This window comes from Muscardinus avellanarius (genome assembly GCF_963383645.1).
Source record: "Muscardinus avellanarius genome assembly, chromosome: X".
In the NCBI taxonomy this organism is placed as follows: domain Eukaryota; kingdom Metazoa; phylum Chordata; class Mammalia; order Rodentia; family Gliridae; genus Muscardinus; species Muscardinus avellanarius.
This window is the reverse complement of record NC_137792.1, coordinates 86,974,595-86,995,262: the sequence shown is the minus strand read 5'-3', so window position 1 is coordinate 86,995,262 and position 20,668 is coordinate 86,974,595. Positions and strand designations below refer to the sequence as shown.

Below are 20,668 nucleotides of genomic sequence, written 5' to 3'. Positions count from 1 at the left end.
CTAAGTCGCTGAGGTTAACCTCGAACCTGTGATCCTCTTGTCTCAGCCTCCCAGTACTAGAATTACAGACATGTACCATCATGCCCATCAAGAACTACAAACTTCTAAAGACTCCTCTGAAAAGGAAGAGACATAGTTACTGTTTAGTGGACTTCTTTATTTGGATGCTTTGGTTCTTTGCTTAGCTCCCTAGTTGCTGCTCAGTGAGAAGGCAGTGGGAGCTAGATGTGTGGAGAGAGTTGGTGGATTTAAGAGTTAGGGGCCTACTCCAGTGACTTACTAGCTCTAGTCCTGGGATCCACTTACTTAATTTTCCCAGGCCATAGTTTCTGCCTGTATATCCCACTATATTATGAGAGCCATCTACTTCACAAAGTTGCTACTTGGATCAAACAAGACAGTAAAAAAAGAACTTTCGTTGTAAAGGATAGCATCATACATGGTTGCTGTAAGAGAAATTTATAAGGATCCAGAGATGTGCCAACTAAACATAAGACTATTAAAGGACAGAAAGTGAATTCTACTTTATCTATCTGCAGATAGCTTTTTATTTTTAAATGTGGAGCTAATTGGCTCAGGAAAAGGTAAAAGTCCACCTGGTAGCCCACAGAACAGCATCTGAAATCCTACAAATATGATCATCTAAAGAAACCTGGTGTTTTCCACTCTGGGTTATTTCAGAGATCAAATAACCTGGGGCTAGGGAACAAAAAAAAACAAACTTTAATCTTAGGTGTCTATATCAAGCAAAGTTGGATCACAATAACTAAAAAAGAGAACATTTGAACTAAATTGTTTAATGTCTTTGACAAAAGGCAATGGTCTCTACTGGTTAAGTCTTCTTAGACTTCCCCCTACATAGTCTAGAGACCCAATTTAGCAAAACCAAGTATCAATAGCAAGTATTTAAGCACATATATACTTATAATGCACATGAGGACAAAAATCTTTAAAGTCTAAAAAACAGTTAAAGTCATTAATTTATATGGTTAATTTTGTATAGAGTGGGCAATATAAAGCTCTTTTATATGAAGCATAAATAGGTAAGGCTTTCTTGGTCAGTTCCATTCCCAATTAAAGCAAATCCTTCATTTGTTTTTTTTTTTAAAGTTAAGGTAGTAATTTATAAGCAGCTTAAAAAATCATTTATCTAGGCCAGCACATCTGGCTGGGATGGTCATCATAGCTGCTTCTTTGTTGCTGTTGCTGCTGCAACCTGCCCTCCTTGAGTTTCACTATAGTGAATTAATAAGTCTGATATCATGGCAAAACAGCTTTCTTAGCCCTCATACCTGAGGTGATGGGATTTGACTGTATGCTCAAAAGCTAGATTTTTTTTTGCCTTCCAGCCCAATATCTTACCTAGATTAACCCCACTCAATTGTTGAATTTATTTGATTTATTAATTTTTGGGGGGTACTGGGGATTAAACCCAGGAGATTCAACCCCAAAGCTATGCCACCAGCTCTTTATATTTTTTATTTTAGTTTCACTAGGTTCCTGAGAGTCTGACTAAGTTGCCAAGGCTGGTCTTGAACCTGCGATTCTCCTATCTCTGCCTCTTAAGTACTGGGATTACAGGTGTATACCACTATGCCTGGATGAATTTATTAGAAAGTTTACATTCATGAGGACAAACATTTAGATTATTGCTTTGAAATTTTCACTATAGATAATTTATCTTTATTCATTAAACCAGAAAATACATAGCCTACTCAAATTAATAGAGAAAAAACTGTAGGCCTTAAAATAGTAAGTAATGACAATCCTCAAGGCAACAACTAGGAAAATAATTTTGAACCTATGAGAAAAAGAAATGAGAAGAGAATGAAGAGTACACTAGAATAATTTATTAAGCCCCAAAGAAGGCAGTAATGGAAGAACTAACAAAAAACATACTAGATGTATAGAAAAAGGAGAAAAACAGAAGTCTCTCCTTATTCGTAGTTACTATGAATGTAATAAGTCCTTACCTATCAGGAAATTGCTATGAAAGCAAAATTATTAGGAGTTTAAACAAATTAAATTCTCCAATTAAAGAGGCAGAGGCTGGCAGGATGAATTTTAAAACGTCTCTCTGTATCTGTTATCTGTAGAGACACACTTTAGATACAAAGATCTAAATAGACTAAAAATGAAAGGATGGTAAAAAAGATATTCTCAAAATGAGTAAGGTGTGCCTTTATGCCTTAACCATGTTGTACTCCATTAAGATGTATGACTACAATGCACCAATAAAAATATATTCTCAGAAAATAGCAAAAGAGAGCTGGAGTAGTTATACTAATATAGAACAAAACATACTATAAGTCAGAAATTTTTATGGGAGAAAAGATGGATATTACATATTGATAAGATACTAGATATTTATAAGATAATATATTAATATTGATAAGATATTGTTTTATAAAATTGTCATTTGCAGGAAAATAGATGGAACTAGAAACTATGCTAAATGAGATCAACCAATCTCAGAAAATCAAGGGTCATATGTTTTTCTCTCAGATGTGGAAAATACTGAGAAATAGGGAACAAATGGGACTTCACATAAATGAAGAGAGAGGCAAGTATAATAATGTAAAGGAGTTGGGAGAGACAAGTTCGAAGGAGAAAAGTAGAATTGAGGAAGGAAACAGCTCAAATAATGTTACTTTTTGTACTTCAACATCATTAAGGCAATATACTGTAAACCCAAAACCAACATTATATTTAATGGGGAAAAACTGCAAGAATTTCCGCTAAAGTCAGGAACAAGACAAGGATGCCCACTATCACCACTCCTTTTCAATATAGTCCTTGAGACTCTTGCTGCAGCAATAAGACAAGAGAAGGAAATAAAAGGAATTCACATAGGAAGAGAGGAATTAAAATTATCCTTATTTGCAGATGACATGATCCTTTATCTGGAAGACCCAAAGAACTCAACTAAAAGACTTCTGGAACCGACTGACAAATTCAGCAAAGTCGCAGGATACAAAATCAACCTAAAGAAATCAATGGCTTTTCTTTACGCCAATAATGAATCCACAATGAAAGAAAAAAAAACAATCCCATTCCCTATAACCTCAAAACCAATAAAATACCTAGGAATTAACCTAACCCAAGATGTAAAAGATCTCTACAACAAAAACTATAAAACATTAAAGAAAGAAATTGAAGAAGACCTTAGAAGATGGAAAGATCTCCCGTGCTCATGGATAGGCAGAATAAATATCATCAAAATGGCCATTCTGCCAAAAGTGATCTATAGATTAAATGCAATTCCCATTAAAATACCAGTGACATTCTTCAGAGACCTAGAAAAATCAATCATGAAATTTATATGGAGAAAGAAAAGACCCAGAATAGCCAAAGCAATTCTCAGCAATAAGAAACATGCAGGAGGCATTACAATCCCAGGCTTCAAACTATACTATAGAGCAATAGTAGTAAAAACAACATGGTACTGGCACAATAACAGATATACTGACCAATGGATTAGAATAGAAGATACAGAAACAAATCCACACATCTTTAGTCAGTTAATCTTTGACAAAGGGGCCAAACTCATACGCTGGAGAAAAGACAGCCTTTTCAACAAATGGTGCTGGGAGAACTGGCTAACCATTTGTAAAAAGATGAATCTAAACCCCTATATCTCACCATGCACAGGAATCAACTCAAGATGGATCAAAGACTTAGAAATTAGACCTGAGACTGTGAAGTTAGTAGAGGACAGCATAGGTTCAACACTACAACATATTGGCACATGCACTAACTTTCTCAACAAAACCTCCAAAGCTCAGGAAATTAAAGCAAGAATTAACAAGTGGGAAAGCATCAATCTAAAAAGTTTCTTCTCATCAAAGGAAACTATCAACAACCTAAAGAGGAAGCCTTCAGAATGGGAAAAGATCTTTACCAGCCACCATTCTGATAGGGGGCTAATATCTAGAATATAAAAAGAGCTCAAAAGACTCTACACTAGCAAAACAAACAACCCAATCAAGAAATGGGCAAAATGAACTAATTAGACACTTCACAAAAGAAGAGATATAAATGGCCAATAGACACATAAAAAAGTTCAACATCATTAGCCATCAGGGAGATGCAAATCAAAACTACCCTAAAATTCCATCTAACCCCAGTCAGAGTGGCAAGCATAAAGAAATCAAATAACAACAAATGCGAGCAAGGATGTGGGGAAAGAGGAACTCTTTTACACTGTTGGTAGGAATGCAAACTAGTTCAACCACTATGGAGATCTGTGTGGAGATTCCTAAGAAAAGTTGGAATAGATCCACCATATGATCCAGCTATACCACTCCTGGGTATCTTTCCAAAGGGGCTGAATTCAGAGAACTACAGCAATATATGCATACCTATGTTCATAGCAGCACAATTCATAATAGCCACAATATGGAACCAACCCAGATCTCCATCAACAGATGAATGGATAGCAAAACTTTGGGAAATACACACAATGGAATTCTATTCAGCCATAAAGAAGAACAAAATTATATCATTTGCAAGAAGATGGAAAGCCCCGGAGAACATTATGTTAAGTGAGATCAGCCAAGCACAGAAGGAGAAGGTACATATGTTTCCTCTAATATTCCCAAACTAGGAAACACAGAGAATACCAGTGGGACTCCAGATAATGGAGAGGAAATATGAGCAAAGTTTGAATGGAAAGAAAGGAGAGGAGGAAGGCTGATCTTGATTAATGAGGGTCTATATCTGAATATGTGTAAAATTATGAATATGACATGGTTAACCTGGACAACCATTGATGGGAGGGGGGAAGGGAAAACGGGGGCGGTGGGGGAGAGGGCACCAAATATAGTTTAAATGTATACCATTTATGTTCAATAAAAATTTGTTAAAAATAATGTTAATTTTTGTTAATTTTTTATTGATGCATTGTAGTCATACATCTTTTTTTTTTTTCGGGTCTGGGGATGGAACCCAGGGGCATTCTACCTCTGAGCTACACCTCCTGCCCTGTTTTTTATTCTTTATTTTGAAACAGGTTCTCACTAAGTTGTGGAGGGCCTCACTAAGTAGCTGAGGCTGGCCACAAACTGCGACCCTCGGGTCTCAGCCTTCTGAATGCTGGGATTACAAGTGTGCACCACCACACCTGCCTTGTAATCATACATCGTAATGGGGTGCAAGATGGTAGAGGCATACATGCACACATCACTCATTTAGTCCTTACCCAGTTTCCACCCCATTCCCTCCCTGCTCCTTCCTTCTCCTGTTTGGTTTACTGACTGGCTTTAATATGTTTATGAATTACATCATGTAAATTAGGGAATTTCCCTCTCCCCCCCTCTTATCACCCTTAGTTAGGTTTCCTTAACCAAATAATGTTATGTTCATATATGTAGGTATCACTACCAACCTCACTAACATGTACAGGGAGGGAGGGGGATGTAGAGGAAAATACACCAAGTCCTATATACATATATGAATATATCACTTTTTTTGGTATGTGGATTGAACCCAGGAGCATTCTACCTCCAATCTACACCCATGACAATTTTTATTTTTTATTTTGAAACAGAGTATTGCTGAGTTTCAGAAGTTGATCTCAAACTCATGATCCTCCTGTCTCATCTCCCCAAATATTAGGATTTCAGACATGCACCTCCAGGCCTGACTGATTAGGCCACAAAGCAACTCTTAACAAATTCAAAACATTGAAATAATTTCTTGTATCTCATTTGATCATAGTAGAATGAAGCTAGCTATCAACAGTAAGAGAAAACACAGAAATTATAGAAGCACGTGGAGAGTGAAAATATACTACTGAGTCACTGAAGAAATCTACCTTGAATCAAGTCAAAATGGAAACACACCATACCACAACCCATGTGATACAGACAAAGCAGTACTAGGAGTGAATTCTATAGCAATAAGTGACTATTTAAAATAGAAAGATTTCAAATAAATATGATGATACATATTGAGGCCTTAGAAAAATAAGAACAAAACAAACCTAAAATCATCATAAGGAAATAAATAATAAATAGCAAAACAGAATTAAATTAAATAAAGACTAACAGCATGATATGATGCATCAATTAAGCAGTTGATTCTTTGAAAAGATAAACAAAATTGGCAAACCTTTAGATAAACAAGAGAGAGAGTTAAGAGCCAAACAAATAAAATTAGGGGTGAAAAAGGAGACATTACAAAAATATTACTGAAATTAGAAGAATCACTGGGAATAGTTTGAAAAATTATGTGCTAATAAGTCAGAAAATCTAGAAGATGAGAATAAATCTCTGGACACATATGGCCTATTAAAATTGAGCCAAGAGGATATAAGCCCCCCTAAATATATCAATAATAATTAATAAAATTAAAGCATTACTAAAAAGTCTGCCAATAAAGAAGAGCCCAGGAACAAATGGATTCACTGCTGAATTTTACCAAAGTTTTGAGGAAGTAAGACCAATGCTCCTCAAACTAGTCCTTAAAATAGAATGGGAAAGAAACCCTTCCAAATTTTTTTATGAAGCCAGTATAACCCTGCTACTGAACCCTGATAAGGACATGATGTTATAAAACTATAAACTAATATCCCTTATGAGTATGGATGCAAGTATTCTCAATAAAATACTTTCAAATTGAATTCATCAGCACATTGAAAATACCATAGGTCATGATCAAATTGATTTCATTATAGTGGTGTAAGGAAATTTCAACATATACAAGTCAACAAATATAATTCAGCACATACATAGAATCAAGTATAAAACATGTTCATCTCAAATAGATGCAGAAAAGGCCTTTGATAATATTACACATGCCTTCACAATAAAAAGTCCTGAATAAATTGGATATAGAAGAATCATACCTCAGAGTCATAAAGGCTATGTGTAATAACTCATAACAAGCACATACAAAATGGAGAAAAACTGAAACATTTCTTCTAAGATCAGGAATGAGACAAGGGTAGGCACTCCTTATATTCAATATGGTTACTTTAAATTTAATGAAAGCAATTAGGAAAGAGGCAGGAAAATAAGGAATTCACATAAGAATTGCAGAAAGTCAAATTATCTCTCTTTCCTGATGATATCATTCAATATGAAAATCCAAAAGATTCCACCAAAAGGTTTTCATTTGCAACTGATAAGCTCAGCAAAGTATCAGGATAAAAAAATCAACATACAATAATCAGTAGCTTTTCTATATATCAATAAGAACTTGCTGAGAAAGAAATCACATTTACAATAGCCACAAAAATATAAAATGTCCAGTAATAAGCCTTGATAGGTGAAAAAACACTAATTAAAATTACAAAATACTGAAGAAAGTTATTTAATAAGGTACTAGAAGGTGGTAAAACCATCCATGTTCACAGATTGGGAGAGTAGACATTGTTAAAAATATGCATACTACTCAGTGCAATCTATAGATTTAATGAAATCCCCATCAAAATACCAATGACATTCTTCACAAACCCAGAATAAAACTATGCTAAGATTCACATGAAAGCACAAAAGATCCTAGGATTACAAGCATTTACCCTCATGCCTGGTGAAGACCTCAAAAACTTAACATTAAAAAAAACCAAGCAATCACCAAGTACCACAGAAAGAAAAATAAATGTAATAAAAGTGAGCAAACTACCTGAATGAACACTTCTCAAAAGAAAAAAGTAAAAATACCCAATAAATATGGGGGGAGAAAAAGCCGGGAGTGGTGGTGCACACTTGTAATCCCAGCATTTGGGAGGCTGAGGCCTAAGGATTGCGGTTCACGGACAGCCTCAGCTACTTAGTGAGGGCCTTTGCAACTTAGTGAGACCCTGTTACAAAATAAAGAATAAAACTAGGGCAGGGGGTATAGTTCAGAGAAAGAAGGCCCCTGAGTTCCATCCCAGACCCACAAAAAATGTGAAAAAAAATGCTCAGCATCGTTAGCCAGGTACATGCAAATCAAGACTTCAATGAGATTTCTCCATCTCACCACAGTAAGACTAGCTATGGTTTTTTAAAATCCCAAATTAAGCCAGGCATGGTGGCACACGCCTGTAATCCCTGTGCTTGGGAGGCTGAGACAGGAGGATCGCACAGATTCGAAGCCAGCCTCAGCTACTTAGGCTATCAGCAACTTTGTGAGACCCTGTTTCCAAATAAAATATTAAAAAAGGGCTGGGAGTATAGCCCAGAGGTGGAAAGCCCCTGGGTTCCACTCCCAGTACCACCAAAAAAATAAAAATAAAATAAAATACCAAATTAAACAAATTCTTGCAAAAATATGAATAAAAAGGAATGCTTATATACTATGGTTGGAATGAAAATTAATATAGTCACTATAGGCAAAAGTATGGAGGTTTCTCCTAAAACTAAAAATAGGCCGGATGTGGTAGTGCACGGTTGTATTTCAAAACAGGGTCTCATGAAGTTGTGGAATGCCTCACTAAGTAGCTGAGGTTGTCTACAAATCCCAATCCTCAGGTTTCAGCCTCCCCAGTGAATGCTGGGATTACAAGTATGCGATACCACACCCATTATAACTTAAATAAGTGCATTCAGTTTGACTCAATACCAGGAAAATGCTAATAATATGTTGTCACATATTGTTAACTATGTGTGCTAAAATAAAGTAATCTTTATTTAGAGAGTAATCTAAGGTCTGGGGATTTAGCTCAGTGGTAGAGCAATTGCCCAGAATGCATGGATACCTGGGCTCAATTTCCAGTATGACAAAAGCAAAAGAAAATTGGAGAGTAGTTTAGGTACCCATGATCCTAACACTTCAGAGAGAGGGATCAGGTGACTATCCAGCAAGGAATAAACTGTCTCAGCCTCTATAATTCTGACAGAACTGTACACCTGATTTCCATCTCTCACAAGCCCCTAGTTGTTCTGCATGTCACTTGCAATTCATTAAGAATTCCGACTCTCCAAAGGACCCAGCCATTGGCCAGTTCCATACCTGCCCCAGCTTCTTTGTAGCCCTGTGTGTCAAGACCCTGGACTTAAAGCTGTCACCTACTCTGCATTTACATTTGTCACTTTGGCACTTAAAGGAAGTATCCCATGCAGAGGTTGTTCTGCTCATTGATGGTTCAGGAATTACGAGCCTTCTATTCTGGGGACAGCATAGTCTGAGGGATTAGGACAAAGGTATGAGGTATGGGCCCAAACCAAATATTTAAGAAAACTTGAGCCAGGCATGGTGGTGCACACTTGTAATTCCAGCATTCGGGAGGCTGAGACTGGAAGATCGCAGTTCTCAGACTGCCTCAGCTACTTAGTGAGGCCCTCTGCAACTCAGTGAGACCTTGTTTCAAAATAAAGAATAAAAAAAGAATAGGGAAGGGGGCATAGCTTGGAGGTTGAATGCCCCTGGGTTCCACCTCCAGACCGCCCCCCAAAAAAAGAAAAAAAAAAAACTTGGCTTTGGGCAAGGAGTATAGCTATGGAGGGAAGTTAAAACTGGTGTGCATATTTTTTTTAAAAAAATAACTAAACTGGTTCAGTAGAATTATACAATATGGCAAGATTCAAGATGACACATTTAGATATATACACAGCACTTGGTGTATTTCCCTCTGGATCTCATCCCACTCCCCGCTCCTCTCTCCCTATACATATTAGTGATGTTGGTAGTGAAACCTTCATATATGGACATAACATTGTTGAACTACTTCCCTCCTCAGTCCTCCTTGTTCCCATCTCCCCCATTCCTTTCCAACATCTACCAGTATCCCTCCCCCTTTATCTGAAGTCCCCTTTGTTTCCTACTTTCTCACTAGCTTCCACAAAAGACTGAAAAGTATATAAAAGCGACTTTTCCTACTGTAGTGCAAGAGGGCAACAGTCTGCTGACCAAAGGGACTATAATTTTGCCAAATGCAAAACAATCGGATTTCCTATGGAGAAGGGTCTCTACTTGTTTGGCTTTTCAGATATCACACTAGCCATATCTGAGAGGAGGAGGCAGCTGCTAAGGGCTGAATCCTTGACAATAAATATCTCAGGCTCCATCTGGAGCATTTCTGAATCAGAGCTCCAGAAGAGTCTGGCTTAACAATGTATGCCTCCTGTAAGTTTAGGATTAGCCAGAGGCAAGAGGTTATCCTATGTACATGCAGCATTTTATGGGGGCCAAAGGTGTAGTTTGTCCAGGTTGATACAAAGAAGCTGGACAACTTAGAAGTTGGGGTAATGGAAAATGCATTTTGAGGTTAACACACTGGGGCAGATTTCCAAGTCTATGGCTTATTACCTAGGTGAGCTTAAAGGGTTTCTTTAACTTTTCTGAGTCTACTTTCAATCCTCACAAACAACTCTCTGGGGTAGATGTTAAGATCATACCCATTGTAGATGAGAAAAGGGAAGCTATAGAGAGGTTAAGCAACGAGCCTGTGGTCACATAATAAGTAGCAGAGTGATACTTCACACATACATTTATGATATGTTGCTCATGCTCTGAACCATTCCACCCTGTTACCTCAGTGATCTTGGAGTCTTCAACCCAGATTTCACTTCTGGGCGCACACTGATGCACAGCTTCAAGCATAGCTCCAGACACAGCTCCCGGCATATTACTAGTCCCAGTTCTAGGCAGAGTTCTGGAAACAGGAGCACTCTGTGGAAGAAATAGCAAAACTTAGAGGTCGGTTTGCTAGTATATAAACAGCTGACTGACACTGCCAAAATAAAGTATCCTTGGAGTGTGTTAAGAGAAATAAATATGAGCTGGGTGTGTGGTGCACATTTGTAATCCAAACACTTGGTGGGCTGAGACAGGAGAGTAACAGGTTCAAGGCCAGCCTCTCCAATTTTAGCAGGGCCCTTAGCAACTTATTAAGGCTGTTTCAAAATATACAACAAAATAGAATTGAAAGTGTAACTCAAAGGTAAAATGCCCCTGAATTACATTCCCAATATCTCACATGCATATACACAAAGAAAAGTAAATAAGATAATAACAACCAACAAGGGCTGGGGATATAGCTCTGTGATAGGTTACTTCTCCAGCATGTTTGAAGCCCTGATTCAATCCCCAGCACTTGTAATACACACAAACACACACAACAATCCAAACAAACAACAAAATAACCATCAGCCAATGCTGTGTACTGTGCAGTAGGTTACACATTTATACATTTTGTTGTTAAATGCTTACAACAGCTCTGCTGAGTATAATCAGCTGAGATGCAGGGCCAAATCGTCTCTCCTTTTTGGGAGGGTAAACAGTAGGGAACTGTAGAAGAATTGTAGCCCAATTAGTCACTGATGTATGAGTCCACCATTACCTGCAGAGGTCTGCCTCTCTGGAGCTCCATAGAAGGATGTGTCTTACTTGCTGATATTCCAGGCTCAGACTCCAGCATGAAGATACTGTCATGGGAAAGGGATTTGTTCCCCATGCTGCTCTTGGACCTGTACAGAAAGAAAAGTTCTTGTCAAAGCAGCTCAAGGTCCATAGGTACTGAAGGCAAATGTGTTTTCCAAATATGGCCTACTACAGATACTTTGGGAGGAGTGTGGGGAGGCATATGTGATGACACAGAAAGGTGTCCATGAGGAACTAAGTGAAAAGTATAAAGACTAGAGTGGCCCCATTTAATATAGACATATATATTACATGCATGTATAGTTTATATTCAAAAAATCTAGAAAGATATCCACCAAATTATTAGTGGTGGTTCCCTCTAAGTAATGACACTATAGACAGGAAGGTGTTTCCATTTTCTACTTTATACACTTCTATATAATTTTAATTTCAATATTATAAACATGTCTTTTATATAGAACAGTTTTGTTGAGACATGTTTTACATACCATACATTCATTCATTTAAAGTCTACAATTCAGTGCTGGCAATCATAGGGAATGGGAGAGTTATTAAAGATCTCTCACATCCAATTTTCTCTATATGTTTTTGTTTTAATTTCTCTTAAAATATCAAAGATCTTCCCAGATGTAAGAGGCTTTTATTCACAAGTTTCTCTTTCTCACAAGGGCTCTGTAATACATCTGTCCTACTTTCAAAGTCATCTTATGTGCTTTCCACTCCTCCCTTCTTCCAGTTTGCTCAACCCAGATGGAAGTGCCTTCTGATTAGGGATGGAGCAAGGTTGATCACAGTTATGGGTTAAGACAAATCAAGGGAAAGTCAGAAAAAAGGCTAGTCAGGCATGATTATAGGCACACACCTGTAATCCTGTACTTGGAAGGCTGAGACAGGGGGAGCACAGATCCAAGGACAGCCTCAGCAACTTAGTAAGACCCTGTTTCAAAATAAAAAAATCAAAAGATCTGGGGGTGTAGCTCAGAGGTAGAATGCCCATGGGTTCAACCCCCAGTACAAAGGAAAGAAGGGAGGAAGGAAGGAAGGAAGGAAGGAAGGAAGGAAGGAGGGAAGGAAGAATGGAAGGAAGGGCTAAAGGCACAAAAGACTCCTTTGGAGATGTGGTAATATATGTATCTCCAGAATTTAAAAACCAAAGACACCACAAGAAGAGAAAATTACAGACCAATATATCTTATGAGTGTAGATGTAAGAATCCTCAACAAAATACCAGCAAACTGAATTAAGTAACATATAAAAAGAATATACCTTGACAAAGTAGGGTTTGCAAGGAATTAAAATTTTTTGGTGGTACTGGGGTTCCTGGAAACCCTTCTACCTCCGGGATACACTTCCAGACCTATTTTTATACTTTTTTTTTAAATTTGGAAACAGGGTCTCTTAAGCCAGCACAGCTGGCTTTGAACCTGTGTGATCCTCCTGTCTCCGCCTCCCAAGCGCGGGGATTACAAGCGTGCGCCACCACGCCCAGCTGACATATGAAATTTAATGTATGTGATATACCATATCAATAGAATAAAAACAAAATACACATAATCATTTCAATGGATGTAGAAAATGTGTAAAATCTAACACCATTTCCTGATAAGTGCACTCAATCTTGATAAAGGACATTTAGGATAAACATATAAGCACACATACTTATTGGTGAAAGGTTAGATACTTCTTTCTTAATATCAAGAAAGCACAATTAAGATTGCTTGTATTACTTTGAGTCAACAATGTATTGGAAGTATAGCCAGGGAAATTAAGTAAAAATTGAAATAAAAGACATCTAAAGTATAGCCAGGTCTGGTGGCTCACGCTCGTAATCCCAGCATTTGGGAGGCTGAGACAGGAGGATCACTGTTTGAGGACAGCCTCAGCTTCTACTTAGTGATGCCCTCTGCAACTCAGTGAGACCCTGTTTCAAAATAAAGAATAAAAATTAGGACTGGGGGTGTGGATTGAAGGTAAAATGCCCCTGAGTTCCATCTCCAGTACCACAAGAAAAGTCACCTAGAATATAAAAGAAGAGTGAAACTATCTATTCACATATTACATGATATTAAGGAATCCACTAAAAACTAGTAGAACTAATAAATGAACACAGCAAGATTGCAGGATATAAGGTAAATATATAAAAATGATCTTTATTTTCTCTTTCTTTCTCTTTCTCTTCCTCCCTTCCTTTGTTCCTTCCTTCCTTTGCATTAGTGATTGGACCCAGGGGCATTCTACCTCTGAGCTACACGCCAACCCCCAGCCCTTTAATTAATTAATTTATTTATTTGCCAGGCATGGTGGCACATGCCAGTAATCCAAGTACTTAGGAGGCTAAAACAGGAAGATAACAGGTTCTAGGACAGCCTGGGCAAGTAGTGAGACTCTGTTTAGTGAGACCCTGCTTCAAAATTTAAAAAAAAATGTGGTACTTAGGATTGAGCCCAGGGGCATTCTACCTCCAAGACTGTCCAACAACGACACAGTGGTTTTATGATTAAGTTCCTTCCCCCTCCAGCTACATGGTTTACTATCTGAGACTTATTTTGAGTATGAGGGATGGAACCCAGGGGCATTCTGCCTCCAAGCTGCACCTCCAGCTCTTTCTATATTTTTACTTTGAAATAGTGTGTCACTAAGTTTCTGAGTCTAGCCTCAAACCTGATGATCCTCCTGTCTCAGTACTGGGATTACAGTCATGTACCACTGGGCCTAGCTATTATCTGTAATTTTAATCATTCATTATGAGATCTGGTTCCCTTTGTCCAGACCTGCAACCTAGGGGCCCTTCAGACCAGACCTTCTGAATGAAATAGGCGATCCTTATCGTATGAAATAGGCCTCCAGCTTCTCAGTAGCTGTAGATCCCACATCTTAAGTTATTGTAGCTAGAACAGGAAAAATTTCCCTGATCTAGCTGCACTTTCCCACCCAAGGCTCTTGAGTGAGGTATGCATTTGCCATGCTCCAACCCACTAAGCTGCTCAGCCCAGACAGCAAGCACACATGTGTGCACAGACAAGAGGCCTCTTGGACATGGCTGCATTGGTAACAGTTGCAAGCCTGGACTTCAGAGGCAGGGAGGCCAAGAGACTCTGAGATCAAAGGTCCACTGGTGGTTTGGTTGCCAAAGGGAGTCCTAGATCTAGGTCCCTGCCCTTATCCTGACTCACTCAACCTGCACTCCATTTGATCTTACCTGGGCTCAGTTGATGGGATTTCCTGTACTGGGTTTGGAGGAGGGGTATCAATATCACTGCTTGAGAAGCTTGGCTTCAGCATCCTCTCTCCTTGTGTATTATCAGGCTCTTTTTTCTTCTTCTTGCCAAAAAAGTTCTTGAAGGCTTTAAATTTGGATTTTTTCTTTCCTGCAAGGGAGAAATGGGAGTGAGGAGTGTAATGGAGGGTGGGACGACAGGAAAAAGAGACAAGGCTTTCATGAAAGTAATGAGGACTGTGATCCCAGGTGCCCTGCTGATCTTACCACTGGTGCTTACAGTACCATCCATTTGATTTGTATCCCTCTTAGAAACTCAGTATCCAAGTGTGTGAGATGCTGGTGAAAGAAGCAACCCAGAACACTGCTGAGAAGCTTTAGGCAGTATCTATTCAGGTCAAACTCACAATTTATTCACTTGCCTCTCAATTTCACTTATCTACACACACCTCTTTCTTTGTCTTTCTTAAGAAGACAATTTATGAAAGGTGGTAACTGAGCCAATGTAAGCGTCGACAGCCCTCTGACTCCACTCCGGTGGCTGGAGTCATTGCAGTTCAGGGGAGCCAAGTTTCCACTCTGACAAATATTTTACAACCCTGACAGGAGGATTGCAGGTTCGCAGCCAGCCTCAGCTACTTAGTGAGACCCTCTGCAACATAGTGAGACCCCGTTTCAAAATAAATAACAAAATAGGGCTGAGGGTGGAGCTTGAAGATAGAATGCCCCTGAGTGTCATCCACAGTACCGAAAAAGAAAAATGTCTGTGTATATGGTGAAGTTCCAAGGAACTGGGTAACATTATTGCCTCCCAGATGCATGTAAGCAGGATGTCTGGCAAAATGCATTTTGGGAAATGCTACCTAGGGTTCTGATTACAGAACCTATAGTACTGATTACACCTTGGCCTGCCTATTAGAAAGATTCCTATATTTCAAGGCCTGCCATTAAGTCTAGTTTCCCACCGATTAGTACAATTCTTGGGTCTCTTTTCTCTGGATAAATAAAATGACTACTAGCACCACAAGTGTTGCATCTGAATGCCCTCCAGTCTATCCATTCATTCACCTATTTAAATATTTATTCATTTCTTTACCTGTTTGTTTATTTATTTATTAGTGCTGGGGATTGAACCCAGGGGGTGTTCTACCCCAACGCTATACTCCAGTCCTATTTTATTTTGTGTTTTGTCTTGAAACAGAGTCTATCTAGGTTGCTGAGAGCCTTACTAAGTTGCTGAGGCTGGCTACGAACCTGAGATCCTTTTGTCTCAGCCTCCAAAGTACTGGGATTACAGGAGTATGCCATCTCTTCCAGCTATTAAAAATATTTAATAAAGTCACATGCTTACTATGTTCTGATCATCAACCAGAAAAAAAATAAGATGTACGCCTTGTATCTCAGCTCCTGCTTCTATATCCAGGAACTTAGCAGGCACTTTTTAGCTTCCCCCTCAGCAAATATCACAGTGAAGAGCATGCAGTTTCACTCAAGAGACAGCTGAGTCCATTAAGCAGTACAGAATGCTAACACAACTTGTCACTTCCTTTAAACTGAGACAATCTAATGGTGCCATTTTAAACATGCTATAATTTAAACATTGGCCTTTATTGGACACAATGTAAATTGTAAATAAGATGAGCAAAGGATCTGCTGTGTAGTAAGTGCTCAATAAATGTGAGCCAGTATTAGAAATTCAATAAATTTATTCCTTAAGGTCAGATTCAATTCTATCTGTGTTCATTAAAATCAACCTCATATCTATAACTCAATAGAGAACTCTGAAATATGTATAATTACAAACAGAAGCTATCTGAAATATGTATAATTATGAACAGAAGCCATCATGAGGAGGAGCACTGAATAACTATAGAAATGTTTGATCATTTCTACTTAAGTAATTTGTGTTTGGATGACTTTGTTCATTTCTTACCTACTACGATATACCTATTCTACCTATTATATTCTATTTCTATTCTAGACTAAAAATTAAAATGTAACAGGAAACATGTCTTTTTTCCAAGTTCCCTTCTTGAATTTTTTAGAAAAAATAAACTCAGTTTTATAGAAGTGCATTAAAATATTTGAAATGATGTTTGACCTCACAAAACCACTGTAAGGATATAATGTGAAAATTCCACAAAGTACACATTGAAGACTAGCTCTAAAACCATCTCTATTTTGTTTTTTGACTTTGTCTCTTTATCCCTCCCCAAGACGGTTCCCAAAACCTATAAAATTGTGAGATATAGTAAAATTCTGATTACTATAATCACAATTTCACAGTTTTGTGTTAGAAAATATTTAACACCTGATCGCTGGGTAAAATATCCTGATCTATATTATTTAACTCTTTGTATGATGTAAATACTTCAACCATGGCCAATTTGAGGAAAACAACATGATGTTTGGGAAGAGATGTGCAGTCCTCAAAGCCAGCCTGAGCCAGCTCCAAAACACCACTAAATAATTCCCAACCAGACAGGGAAAATTAGGCAGACTGGAGCTTGCTGTAATTCAAAAGGAGGAACAGGATTTACTGATTCCAAGCTAGGTGCAGTGATACACACCTATAACCCCAGCACCTGGAAGGCTGAGACAGAAAGATCACAGCTTCAAGGCTAATCTCAACAACTTAGCAAGACTCTCAGTAATTTAGTGAAACTCTGGTGTGTGTGTGTGTGTGTGTGTGTGTGTGTGTGTGTGTGTGTGTGTGTGTTACTGGGGATTGAACCCATGGGCATTATGCCTCCTAGCTATACCCCCAGCCTTATTTTATTTTATTTTATTTTATTTTATTTTATTTTTTTGCAGTATTGGGGATTGAACCCAGGGGCCTTCTACTTCTGAGCTATACCCCAGCCCTGTTTTTTTTTAATTTGAAGCAAGTTCTCACTAAGTTGCTGAGAGCCTCACTAACCTGTTGAGGCTGGCTTCAAACCTGTAATCTTCCTGTCTAAGCCTCCCAAGTACTGGAATTACAAGTATGCGTCACCAGGTCCAGCTTGTTTTTTATTTTAAAACAAGGTCTCATTAACTTGCAGAGGGCCTCACTAAGTTGCTGAGGCTAGCCATGAACCTCTTGTATCAGTCTCTAAAGTACTGGGGATACAGATGGTTTTCATTACACCTAGATATGATCTTTTTTAAAATAAAATATAAAAATAGGACTGAGGTGTAGCTCAGAGGTAGAGCATTCCTAGGCTCAATCCATAATACCTCAAAAAAAAATAAGAAATGTATTGATTCTTGACAGATGGGTCTTCCTTTAGGCCTTCTGAAAGGGGAATTACTTTATACTCAGAACATTACATAAAGAATGTTATGAAGCTGAGTGTGGTGGTGCACACCTATAATATTAGTGCTTGAGAGGCTGAAACAAGAGGACCCCAGGTTTGAGGACAGCCTTAGCTACTTAGTATAGCCCCGTTTCCAAATAAAAAATAATGTAGGACTGGAAAAGTAGGTCATAGGTCTCTGGGTGCAGTCTCCAGTACCCCCCACACACACACACACAAAGAATACTATGATCATTCACTAGGTTTAGAAACACACTGACTGTGGTCCCTCTTGCTTCAAAACCCAGGAATGGAAGGGAGGAAGGAAAACCTAGAAAATTCAGAATTGCAAGGCTGCTTCTCAGAAACCAGCAAAGACAAAGAGAGGAAATTCAGTGGTTTGTAGCTCCATTAGGGACACAATCTATAAATAGCAAATCGCTGAATTAAAAACACTAGTAATAAACACTTGTAATCAACTCTTCTGGATGTGAAGTCAAATTTATCAAACATAATCAATTCATTAGCAGAAAAATCATGTACTAACACATTTTATGCTCTTAAATTAACAAAATGACTAGCAACTTTAGAACTGTAACAGATGCTAAAATTACATATGGATATATTCCAATTTTCCCCAGTTTTTCATTCTTTGCTGGACAGAAACAACTTATTTTCTCACAAAGATTCAAAATACCTTAAGCAGTGTGTGTCTCATTCAGCTATGGGCACCAGAGAGAAAGAATGTTTCATTATACCCTGTGAGAGAGTATGGTAGTCACATTGCTTTTTTAGAAAGAAGTTACGGTAACACCAAGAGAAGGTAACTGCCAACCATGGTAGTTGGCTGCTTGTTGATTTAGTGCAGTGGTTTGGAAGCTAGATACATAATTAATGAGACGCCTATTGCCAGGCATAACATGCCAGCTGCAGGAGTCCAAGTCTTCAGTCTGCCATTGTGTGTGGTTTTTTTTTTTTTTTTTTTTTTTTTTTTTGGCAGTGTTGGAGATTAAACCCAGGACCTCACACATGTCGGGCAAGGAGGGCTTTTGATTAGGATACCACCCTGCCTCCAATTGCAAAAGGTCCCTATGTATGGAAATGAGTCCTGGTCTTAGCCCTGGAAATGAGATGCATACTCATGTACAGTGGAACACATCTGTCCCAGTGACTCTGGATTCTAAAGCAGGAGGATTGCAAGTTTGAGGCCAGCTTGGGCAGCTTAGCGAGACTCTGTCCAAAAATTAAAAATTAAAAATAAATAAAACTCTTTTTATGTTTTTATTGTTTATTATTTACTTTTATTTTTATTGGTGCATTGTATTCATACATCATAATGGGATAAAAAAAAAACTTGTGTAGACATACATGCATACATCACCCAGTTAGGCCCTACCCAATCCCCATCCAATTCCCTCCCCATCCCTCCTTCCCATGCTTGGCATAGTGGTTGACTTAGATATGTTTAAGTACATCATGTGCTTTAGAGAGTTTCCTTCTTCCCCCCTCCCATGGATGTAGCTCAGTGGTAGAGCACCCCCTGCGTGCAATCCCCAGTACTGCAACAAAAACAACAACAAAAATCTGATTCCCACCTGCCTGCTGTTGATTTTGAAACCCTGATGGAATCTAAGATGGTTGTCTTATATTTAAGTATATTAATGGGCCTTTCAAGTTTTCTTTTATGAAGGTTTGCTTTCAAACTGCCAGGAGCTAAGACCTAAAAGGGCTAGTTTTCAGAAGGTACTATAAGCACAAAGGGTAGATAAACCTAGACAGCAAGTAAGGATCAAATTCCTCCATTGGTTAAATATGGCTTACTAAGTTCTGTTTTTTCTTCTGATTAAGACTTAGTAAGTATAACCTGGTAACTATATCCAATAAAGACTTCAGAGTTTCAAACAAAGCTTTAGGCTATCAAAGTAAGGGTGACAAAGAAGAGATTGGAGAACTGGAAAGTGAATGTGGAGTGGGTCTAATGTTATTAGAATTTTATATGGACTTGCTATTTTTTACTTGGTTCTTTTTCCTATGGGATAAAAATACTGTGAATCTAGTTCTAGTAATCAAGGTTTTATTGGGCTACTTACCTTCGTCGCTGATTTCTAGAACTTCCGCACCACTAGGAGCTTCCGCACCACTAGGAGCTTCCACACCACTAGGAACTTCACTTGGTGGCTCAGCCATAGTAGGACACTGAAATAAAACACAACACAGACAGGAAAAAGATCATCATTTCACATACAACCATGATTACTGTAACACAATCATCTCATATTACCCTTACTCTTACCCTTCAGTAAGAGTTTTAAACTATTCCAGAAAACATGTACAAATGGAATTGCCATTAGGAAAAATTATCCTCTATTTTAAAATACAATGATTAACTGTGGGTGGTGGTGGTGCACAGCTCTAATACCAGCACTTGGGGGTGGGGCTGAGACAGGAAGATAGCATGTTCAACGACAGCCTCAGCAATTTAGTGAGACCTTGTTTCAAAATAAAAAATAAAAAAGGCTGGGATGTAGCCCAGAGGTAGAATGACCCTGGGTTCAATCCTCAATAACTTTCCAAAAGGACAGCATTCAATTAATATAAAATGTCCCGAACAGACAAATACATGAACAAAGAAAATGCCTTGGTTAGGGCTAGGGGGGGATGGGATTTTGGGGTGGTAGATGAAGAATCACTGGGGTTTTCCTGGCCAACTTAATAATTGTGGTAGCACCCCTACCCCTGCCACTAAGGAAACCTTTTAGAGATTGACGAAATGAAGTGCATTTGAGTTTTAGAGAAGCTCATGGAAAAGGAACCTGTTACCCAGGCCACAGTAGACCAACACCACCCTAGACCCACCACCACCAGA

At 38.4% G+C, this 20,668-nt stretch overlaps 1 protein-coding gene across 1 annotated transcript in view; it reads right to left on the bottom strand.

Annotated features, from left to right (window-relative positions):
* Nucleotides 1–20,668, bottom strand: part of KIAA1210 — a gene marked incomplete at both ends in the record, with an annotated part of 124,549 nt that overhangs the window by 18,921 nt on the left and 84,960 nt on the right. The window contains 4 exons of the mRNA XM_080718959.1: nt 10,459–10,596; nt 11,267–11,393; nt 14,507–14,675; nt 19,893–19,998. Of these exons, the coding sequence (XP_080575085.1) occupies nt 10,459–10,596; nt 11,267–11,393; nt 14,507–14,675; nt 19,893–19,998 (540 nt within the window). The remainder of the gene's footprint in view (nt 1–10,458; nt 10,597–11,266; nt 11,394–14,506; nt 14,676–19,892; nt 19,999–20,668) is intronic.